General features: G+C 34.3%; 1 protein-coding gene across 1 annotated transcript; it reads left to right on the forward strand.

The window, feature by feature from the left end:
* The first annotated feature begins 35 nt into the window (after positions 1-35).
* LOC106717327 (ras-specific guanine nucleotide-releasing factor RalGPS1) lies at positions 36-11,152 on the forward strand. The gene is made up of 12 exons (XM_045686058.1): positions 36-118; positions 478-639; positions 2,916-3,052; positions 3,705-3,981; positions 4,343-4,506; positions 4,829-4,971; positions 5,246-5,456; positions 7,375-7,626; positions 9,703-9,846; positions 9,932-10,096; positions 10,245-10,373; positions 10,501-11,152. The coding sequence occupies exons 2-12, from the start codon at positions 589-591 to the stop codon at positions 10,601-10,603; spliced, it is 1,776 nt and encodes a 591-aa protein (XP_045542014.1). The 5' UTR covers positions 36-118; positions 478-588; the 3' UTR covers positions 10,604-11,152.

Here is an 11,152-nt window from a genome sequence, read left to right on the forward strand (position 1 = left end):
CTACAGATGTCTCTGCAGCGTTTTTCGAAGTTTTATTTGACTTATCTGTCATATTAGCACCTAGTAGGCTAGCAGTATTTTTAAGGACAAACTAATAGATTTGGACATAAATAAGAAAGTAAATAATGGGATAACATTTTTACCCTCAAAGCAAATTTTATTAAACAATGAAGTGTGTTAATTTCCTTTGTATCGTTACGAAAGTGTCGATTAATATTTTTAGTTGATACCACCAATCGATAGGGATCGTTCGGTTGCTAATTGAATTTGCTTCTATTAATTCAAATTTAATCAAAACTATCGTCATCACCGAGTGCACTACTCGGTTCTAATGGTTCCTTCTGTAAACCGTTTTGTGTTAGTTTAAAATATTAGTCGCCTTAACAACTCATTAACCTAATTGTTATCATATTTGTGTACTTAGAGATAACCTCTTCATTTGTCCGAGCACTACCACTTCGTATTTCTTATTTGCAGTTCGTGCAACGCAATGTGAATTATAGTTTTGTAATTTCTATGTGAAAAGTGGTGCTTTAATTGTTTGTCATAAAATATATTAGGAAAATATGCGATTTTTTTTCGACCGACATGCCACGGGATATTTTGAGTGAAAGTTTGGCTGTCCTCCGGATCATAGAGGTAAGTAAAAAATACTTAATTTTTTTTTACAATTAACAATATTTTGCTAGCATCTAAATCAATAATATCAATTTAAAACAATATTATACATGTGATTTCCCAGTACTCTAGTAGCTAAACAAATATGCTAGGAATAAACAATATATAGCACAAGTAATCTAGTTACAAAATATCTTTTTTTAAAAGCAATGAGCAAAGCCCCCTTTTTATTCTTTCATCCTAGTTTCCTATGATGTAAGTGGGTGAGATGACCCTGTCCCCTCCCTGCTTCATTTCTTATTATATGCTATAATTTCTGCTACATCTTACTAATATTATAAATGCAAATGTTTCGATCGATGGATGTTTGTTTGAAAGTATCTCCGGAATCGCTCAACAGATTTTGATGAAATTTGGCACAGATGTAGAACATAGTCTGGAAGAACACATAGGCTACTTATATAGTTATTTTTCTTTTAATTCCGTGCGGACGAAGTCGCGGGCGACAGCTAGTTACTTATACATTGGAATAATATGGTGTTTGTATCATAACTAAACCAAATGAATATTTTCAAGCAATGATGTTTGATTTTTTTTTTCATTTCTTTGTCAAGGTTACATAACCTTGTCATCATTAGCTCATACTCACTCCACTGTTGGGTATAAAACCTACGTAACCTAGCATAACTATATTATGGCTATATAACAGTGGATTTCGAATTTCACAATGAAGGACATATTCCATTATATCAGTAAAGTTAGAAAAAAGTACATAGTGTTACTAATAACATAAATGTCAAAGTTTAGATGGATGAATGTAAAAGGTATCTCTGAAACGGCTCAATGGATATTGATATAGAACATAGTCTGGAAGAACATATAGGCTACTTATTAAGTTTCTTTTTAATTCCACTGGAACTGAGTCACTGGTGATAACTAGTTTATTCATAAATCTATCTGTATTTATTCTAATTTATAAACAAAAAACTATTATTGCAACTGTCTATTATTACTGCTGACAGTCTTGGGATGTAAACGAAAGATAAAGTCTTATGTATTCTAAGAAGAACGTTTGTGTGGTTATTAGTTGAGTTGATGACAATTTCTAGGAGACTTCTAGGATTATATTGCATTATTTAATAAAAGAATTCAGAAGTGCACTAGACCTAATGAATATGCATACAAAATTTCATAAAAATTACTATAAAAAACTAACCTTGTTACACAAAAATTTTATGTACAAATATAACATCTTACTAATAATAGAAGTTAAGCTGTATATAAGTTTGTGTTGTGTAAAAATAAGTATAAATGAATAAAGTTATACAATTGCTTATATTATCCAAACGTCAAAATTTCTGAATATGCGAAGGTAGATGGAAAAAGAATGTATGGGCATTGTGTATGAAAAATTGCTGGAGATATACTTTTTTTTATGTTATAATAGACAGCTATTATAACATAAAAAAAAGTATAGCCGCCTAGCGATTCCTGCCGCACGGAATTAAAACAAACTTGGTTAGTAGCCTATGTGTTCTTCCAGACTATGTTCTACATCTAAGCCAAATTTCAGCATGATCCGTTGAGCCCTTCTAACAAACATCCATCCATTTTAACATTCACATTTAAAATATTAGTAATAATCTTTAATTTATTTCACATTACCATTTTCTATTTGATATAATTTTTGTTCCCAACGTTAATTATTGTTTTAATATGATGTAATAATGATTGTGTGGTTTTTTTACCTTTTTCTATTAACTTTGGAATTAGAATATAAAATATAATATTAATTGATATATGTGTGTGCTGGTGTTTGTTCATATGTTTGTTAGTTTTACATCAGTTTCTTGATATGAACTATAGTTGATAAACATATGTTTTTATAATATAAAAAAACATCTACTGTGGTGTTTACATACTTTTGATATTGTGCCATATCTATTATAGATTTCTTTCTGGCCTTATAATAATAAGATAAATGATAAATGAGAAGGACGTAGATGTGTCACTATCAGAGTGGTGTTTGCATTGTTAATTATTTGCGCTTAATGTGACTTTCCCAGAGTCACTCATTCATTGTACACATTGTTAAATGTTCAGCTTTAAATATTTATTTGTAACAGTAAGATATGTAAGGAATTTCTACATTTTCTTTCATTGATTTACATTTTTTTTTATTTTACTTGTATCATGGGAAAGCATTGGTACATTTAGAAGATTATATTAAAATAAATATGGTATAAATAAGAGAGTTTCATTCAAGTTAGATGACTTTGTGATTCAAATCTTTGTAGCATGATGATGAAGAGAGTTGGCCCCTGGATGATAAAGCACCAGCTTGTAAGCAAGCAAACAAGAAAATTGTCAACCCCGCCCCAAGCAGTCAGAAAGTTGTCACAAAAGATGACAGTGCCTGTTACTTCAATTTCGCGTAAGTACTTTTAATTCCATGATAAAATTGAGATTATTTTATATTATTTTTTATATTATTTTGTTGTGGTACTACATACCTTTAATAGGTATATCCATTTGTCTAACAACCGCTCTCTATATTTGAAAGATATATTGTCGAGAAGTAGTATTTATCAACTACTACTACTCTACAACATATAAAGGACAACTATCTATTTTCTGTATAATTTTAATTATTATTTTTTATATATAATATAATTATATATAATATATATATTATATATATTTATTTATATTTTTATTTTTTATATTTTTTTATTATTATAATACTAGATTTTTCCCGCGACTCCGTCCGCGCAGAATAAAAAAAAAAAAAAAGAAAACGGGGTAAAAATTATCCTATGTCCTATTCCTGGTTCTAATCTACCTGCCCACCAATTTTCAGTCAAATCGATTCAGCCGTTCTTGAGTTATAAATGGTGTAACTAACACAACTTTCTTTTATATATATAGATAATATATATATTTATATATATTATATTATAATAATAATTATATATTTTTATTAATTTACTATATCTTAGGATGTGAACAAAAAATTTGAAATATTGCATATTAGTGGTTTTTATTGTAAATGCAACAATTGTTAAAAATATGGGTGTTTGTTTTAGCCATGGGGATGGAACGAGCAACCGTCAACAAGATCCAGTATACCAGTACAAGACTAACAGTTTGCCAGCGGCATCGTCCATCAATCAGTCCTGGGATGAAATAGTTTGTTCTGCACTGCGCATATCCCCCGAGGATATAGCCAATCAGCTTTCACTCCTTGACCTGGCCTGCTTCAAGGCTATCCAGGCCGAGGAACTCACAACATGCGGTTGGAATAAACGCAATAAGCTGACGGTTGCTCCAAACGTCGTTGTCTTCACCAAGCGCTTCAATAGGGTAAGAACTTATTCAAGCTTACCAAGTGGACTTAGTGTTGAGTTATGATATAAATTTAGGAGTCTCGGTGACTAGGGGTGACTAGACCATAGTCAACCGCGGTGGCCAAGTGTAGGTTTGGTTGTCTTCACACATATCATTGAATTTCTTCTCAGATATGTAAAAACACATTGGTGTGTGGTAGTACGCCAGGCCACCAACACTCTACCTAAGTATATCCCAATTTAATCCCATTTACCTCTGTTCTATGGTTTATGAATGAAGACATTAGGTTTAAAAAAAATTATTTACATAGATTGCATTATTAATCATTATAAATGACTGTTAAGAGATGTTATTATGTATTCATTACTTGTTATAGGTGAGCTTCTGGACAGTACAAGAAATACTCAATGGACAGTCACCAAAAGCCCGAGCGGAAACTTTGGCTCACTTCATAAAGGTCGCCAAGAAGTTGCACGAACTCAACAATCTTCATTCTTTATTTGCTATTATCTCGGCACTAAACAGCGCCAGTATATATAGGTAATGTTTATAAATTTATCTTAGTATTAAACTCTTAGTACACTGTACTGTATTTATAAATGTGAAAGTTTAGATGAATTGATGGATGTTTGAAGGTATCTACAGTACGGCTCAACTTATCTCTATGAAATTTGGCACAAATGTAGAATGTAGTCTGGAATTGGACATGGCTATTTACTAAGTTTTTTTGTTGTAATTATTGCACGGATGGAGTCGCGGGCGATAGTTATTATCAATATATTTAGAATGTATACATTCATAACTAGGTCACTAGCTCTGTGATATATTATTATATAACTATTGATAAATAAATTTATGTCAGGTTGACTAAGACATGGGCGTGTTTGTCGAAGAAAGATAAACAGCAGTTCGACAAGATGGCTGAATTATTTAGCGAGAAGGATAACTGGTCTGCTCTAAGGGAATATCTTCGGTCGATCTCATTGCCTTGCATACCCTACCTCGGTGAGTCGATATATGTATGTATGGACATATTTTTCAAATTTGATTCAATGTATCTGTTGATAAGCGAAATTTTATGGATTTTATGTAGGTAATGACTTTCTGATGTATTTCATATAATGCAGGTCACACACGTTAGGCGTTGTGCGTTTTACCTTGTATTTGTAGGCAAAGCCTGGTTTGTATATGTCAAAATTGTACAAATATATATATTATCTACTCTAATCTAATGTGTATGGCCTAGATTAAACGTCTTTGAGTCTATATGCTATGTTAGGTATATTCCTGACGGACCTGGTGTACATCGATATGGCGCACCCGGCGGAGTCGCCTCACCGCGCCGCCAAGATGGCGGTAGTACTACATGCGCTACGTCGCTACCAGGCGTCCCAGTACGACATCGCCCCCCTCCCCCACGTCGCAGCATACCTCAACAGTGTGCGGTATATCGAGGAGCTGCAGAAGTTCTTAGAGGATGACCAGTACAAGTCAGTACAACCCCTATTACGTCTAGTTTAAGTATGCGTTTCCTAAATCATGCTATCTCGACTGACTTAACATCACGGAATTTAGATTTCTTAAACCCTTTTTCCACTATGCTTGCATATAAAAGCAATTGCGATTGCGTGTAAATAATATGTTACTCGTAGTATAAACTGCGCGTGTTTAGTTGCTTAGCTTAGCGCAAAATTATTAAAGTTTTGGATATAGCCATACCAAGAAATGATTTTGTGCTTAGTTTTACCTTGTATTCGATATTCCATTGCACCTTATCACTTTAAACTTTTTTTTCACATCAAAATATAAATGCTCTTGTAAATACGCACAATACGCAGTGCACATACAAGCAGAAATGTTTTGAGACAGAGCTTATCTTTTATTTATATTATGCTAGCGTCTCACATTGTACGTCTTTCAAGTTATCGTCTTGGTTCCAATACAAATATGTATGGATTGGTCTTTGACTATATTGGTCAACTATTGGCGTTGCAGCTAATGTTGGCCGTATACCTTATTTATAATAATTAGCTATTAGATTTATAGCCAATCTGGTTCACAAATCATTTCCAATGTGAAGCGCCGGCATTACAAACATAAAGTTTTTATATACTTCATATAAAGTTAACTTATATACTTATATTAATATATAAATTAATGTGAGTTGTGTTAAATAAACAATAACTAAGATAAAGTGCGTAAAATGCTCAGTCGAACATTTATATTAATTTACCACTTATAGGAATTTTCAAACATAACTGCCGTAAAAGATTTAAATTAAAGTGTTCTCTTAGTATCCACTTAACAAATATGAGTGTGATAGTAAACTATGTTTAATCGTATTTATGTTTCTAAAAACAAATTTTCAATCTTACTGTTGAGATTTTAGAAGACCAAAGAACATTTGGATGGTTTGTTAAAAGAGTATGTGCGTAAGAAGATGTTGAATTCAGATATGACGGCTGATAGAGATATATGAAGTAGTACATACTGTGTCGACCCTTCATAGGGATAAGAACAGGTTGATGATACGACAATATTAGGAAACAGATGTCTTCTGGTATTCTGTGGGTGTATTGGATTGTATGACTAATAAAGTGGGAAGTAAAAACTATAATCACGCTTATTCACTCGTTTAAAGTTTGTTGTGTTTTTTTGTTTTTTCATATCATGTTAGATAACAAAACAATAATTGTACACTCATATAGATGTTTCGAGATGTTTTCTGTATTTATTTAAACATATACCATCCTTAATGTTCTCGTATAATATATAAATAGCACCTATTCAATCTTGTTCAATTTAATGTTGTAACTGTGAGGGGTCTTATTGATAAAAACTATATATTTAGACACACGTGCTTTTTCTATCTCTGACTGTCATTTACATTGACATCTATATAATTTTAGCTATTGCTAGTTTCAGCTAGACTTAAATCTATGAAGTTTTTAATCGACAACATTAACAATGAAACGTTGTATGTACATTACAAAGTTAATTTTGTAGGAAGGAAGTGATAACATTGTTTATTTTAAGAGTTAAAATTTCCATTGAAATTACTCGATACGAAAATAGTCATTCTGATTCATTGTTTTGATAAAATTGCTGTTTTATTTAGTATGACAGTCTGTATGTCAATGTCTCTCCATTCCTAGATACTATCTCATATTGGGGTCAGCTTTCTTTGTTAACTTCACTTTGCCCTTGACATCTAGACCTGTAACTTACTAATAACTCATATTTTTAGATAGTAAATCATTCAACTTTGGTTTAGTTCCGCCTCTGGATCAGGAAATCGAAGTTTTTGTGCCAAATTATCTATATTTTAGTATGGTTAATTATCTAAAAAGTATGTACGGTGCATTTAATGCGAAAGCAAAGTGATAAGAGCTGTTTTGTTTTTTCCAGGTTATCAGTGAAATTAGAACCGCCGTCACCTACGGGAAGTCGCACGAGCTCTAAAGAGTCTGTGAAGGAGTGCGCGGCGTTGTCCACGGTCGCAGGCTCGGGGTCTGCAGCGTCTGCAGGAAGCTGCGCGGGTGCTCCGCCCTCGCTGCTGTCTCCGTCGCACCGTCTCGGCTGCGGCTCGCTGCGACTGCAGGCCCCCTTCCAGCCCAAATTCATACCGACGCATAGGAAGTGCCGCTCACTCGGCTCCAAGTACGTACCAAATACGTACAAATGCGTATTTACCAACGTACGCGCTCGTACGCATACGTCCAACGATATATTATTGATATTAAACTAGTTTTTATTGTCCTAGACTAATTATTTGTGTGCTTATAATGTTAATTCTTAAAAATGAGACTAGAATCTGGTAAAGGGTAAGGGGATGTGATATATTTAATGTTTTTACTAACTATAGAATGTGTTAGCGTAAATAAATGTCTAATTCAACTAAATGAGAATGAACGTTGTTCCCGTGCCCCCATGCCTTCTGTGCCCCCTTTGCCTTTCGTGCCCCCTTTGCCTTTCGTGCCCCCTCATATTTCTTGTGCCCCTCATGCCAGCATCGTTGTTATCTGTTACACGTAACCATCATTGTTTTCTGTTTAAGATTAAAGAGATAAGATTGTCTTTTATGTTTAGAAATAATATTTTGAATATTTTACTTATTAATTATTATTATTTTTTAAATGAAATGTTGTTTTATTTTTTAACAAAAGACAATTTTGTCTCTGGCGATCCGTCGTTCACACGTAAAAATATATTTAAAATTCACATGATTGAAACGTTATTTTTGCCCATTACTGGGCACTCAGGTTTCGTAGCGCGAGTTTGCCAAGAAATTTTCACAAGGTCAATTTTGGTGTTGGGTGAGTCGATTTGTATTGGAATTAGTACGACGGCTTGCATTTGTTGTTGCGTAGTGTTGTACTGTAATTTAGCACAAGCATGCGAACACGCCGGGTGACGTGGGCGCGCCTGCTGTCTGGTGTTGGCCCGGCCATAGCTACCGACTACAATTTACTATTTATTTAGACAAAATTAGCTTTTTTTATAATCGTGACGTTTATGTTGATCCTGGGGCTGGTGTCCATTCTTTGCAATTTTCACTACGTCAATCGACTATCCTTGTTAAATAAGTACAACATAATAAACTAAATAAATTACCATAAATATCGGATTCCTAGTTTATGAATATACCAAAATCAACATTATAAACGATGAACTCATTTAGTCCAGTCGTCCATAAATGAAAAGAACATCTTCATCATTAAAACAAGTGTCCGTAATCTATTGCTATAGCATGCTTTTTAGATATCAGTCCTAGCTCATCTTAACTCTTTGCTTTTATCTATTCTGCATAACGGTGTCACAGGTTAAGTTAAAATGCACTTTTTACAAGATTGTGTATAAATTATACTGTTTTTTTTTTAAATTATGACAGAGTTTTATGTATCGGTTTATGTTAAGGATGAAAGATCTTTGTATCGTATACAAAATTTTAATAAAAACTTCGCTTAATTCGCGCCAAATATGACACTTGAGGATTTATTACATTATAAGGACATTATTAAAAACGTTGAAAAATTGCATGTATTCTGAAGTCGACTTCATTTTGATGTAATCACAGCTATTTTGGACATATTAAATGACAAGAAACTGAGATGCATGGCTACTCCAACTTTTCAGTCCTCGCGAATCCCCTATCCAACAATTAGGAACTTAGTCTTTGATTAGTTGGCTTGTTTGGTTTTATTTGACAAGTTATTGAAGCATTGTATAGAAAACCCTACGATATTTTGTGACCAGCCTTAAAATACTTTGTTGAAAACGCGAAACGAATGATACCACACTTGAAAAAATCTCCTGAAAAACGAACTCTTGAAAAAAATTAGTGCTTATAATCCTTGTATTTATATTACTTTGTGCTATAATAATATAATTACTTAATGCATGAATATATCATTTATGTTTGTGCTTTTCTCTGCCTTATAAAGTCCCTTGTCGATCTTCACTCCATCCTTTTAAATGAAATAACAAGAGGAAATGTATGATGTACATTGAGATAAGTAGCACCGCGTTTGTTGAGCTGATTGCTTACCAACTAAAGATCATTTAACCGTAGATTTAAACTGTCGTGTTGTAATATTTAATTATTTTTTAAGTGTGACAACAATAAGTGTCATGACACTAGAATTCTATCATTCTACGGTTAAATTATATTAAATGTATGTATATAGCAGGACTTATGTATATAAGGTCAGGTTGTGTTAAGGGTATTGTTGGCAGCATCTTCGGCAAGGGGACGGGGCAGGGGGAGGAGCGCGAGGGATGCGCGGGGCAGACACCCCCGGGCTCCGTCAACCTGCTGGATGATACGCTGCTGGAGGCGCCAGTTGCCGCAGTGCCTCCGCCCACTGGAGCCCTGCATAGGTACCAACTGATATAAGGACCCCTTCTAAAGATAAACATTTTATAGACAGATACATTATTTTAATACAATGATTTTGTGTTACAGTGAGCTTTCGAATTCGGTGCCTTTGCAATGTGACTTCCAGAGTTACGTGAGAAGGAAGACGGTGTTGAAGGACGGGAGGAAGATATCTCTGTCGTCATGGCAACGCTTTTGGCTAGAACTTGTTGGATCCGCGCTTGTATTCTACGCTTCTAAGTCATTTAAAGGGTATCATTGAAGTTTTTTGGAACTTTTAAATAGTAGACCATTTTAGCTTACATTTTAAAACATTGTCTCAACATTTTTATCACTGCAATAGCTCTATCTATCCATTTTATTATTAGATTTGTCTAAAATTTGATTTTTTGTATGTCAGGAGCAACCGCAGCGACTTTCGTTCGGAGCGTTGCAAGGTGGTGCCGCTGTCGGGATGGGCGGCTGCCCTGGAGCCCCCCGACTGCTTCCAGCTGCTGCACCACGCTGCTGGCACACTGTACAGGTTCAAGTAAGAGGAATTTACACTATATTACCATCTCTTTTACCTAGAGCTGAACAGACATAGCATAAAAGTTTGCTATTTAATTACGTTTGTAACTTCAATACCACAATAGAGACTTTAATTTCGTTCCCAGGACTGGTTCAGAATCTGTCGCGAAGCAGTGGGTGGAAAAAATAGAGGAGGTGAATAATAGAATTGAGAAACCGCTTCCCGCAAATCTTATGTCGTTCGAGTAACGATCGCCGCCTTTTAATTTATATAATTTATTAATTTAAGTGGCGTGGAAACTTACGCTAGTATCACACGAGGGCAGAGCAATATTGCAGTACTGCCATTGTTTGAAGCAGTACAACAATAGCAGCATTACTCTGTTCCACTACTCTATGTTGTCCTCGTGTGAAACTAGTATTAGTGATTAACGTCTGTACTGAATATCGCTACGTTTGCGTCCTCGAAGCAATCGAATAATTTTATTAAATGGGCTTATGGTGCTCAATAAATTAGCCAAAGAAGTTCTAATTGTTATAATAGTGCACAAAACGCATGGCAAACTGTCATGGCCGTGTGTGGGCGTGGCTTGTACGTACTCTGTCTCAGTGTTGCCATCCTTTACGTTCTTTCTGAGAAAAGAGAGAATATTGCAGATGTCGCTGCAGTCGTTAAACACAAGTTACAATTAAATATCGCCGAACATCGAAAATTTCACTCGCATTGCATTTAAGATGGTTATTGTTTGTTAATTTGATAAAGTGGCAACATATTTATATATGTTTTTGTATCTCTAT

Source organism: Papilio machaon, chromosome Z, assembly GCF_912999745.1.
Source record: "Papilio machaon chromosome Z, ilPapMach1.1, whole genome shotgun sequence".
NCBI lineage: Eukaryota > Metazoa > Arthropoda > Insecta > Lepidoptera > Papilionidae > Papilio > Papilio machaon.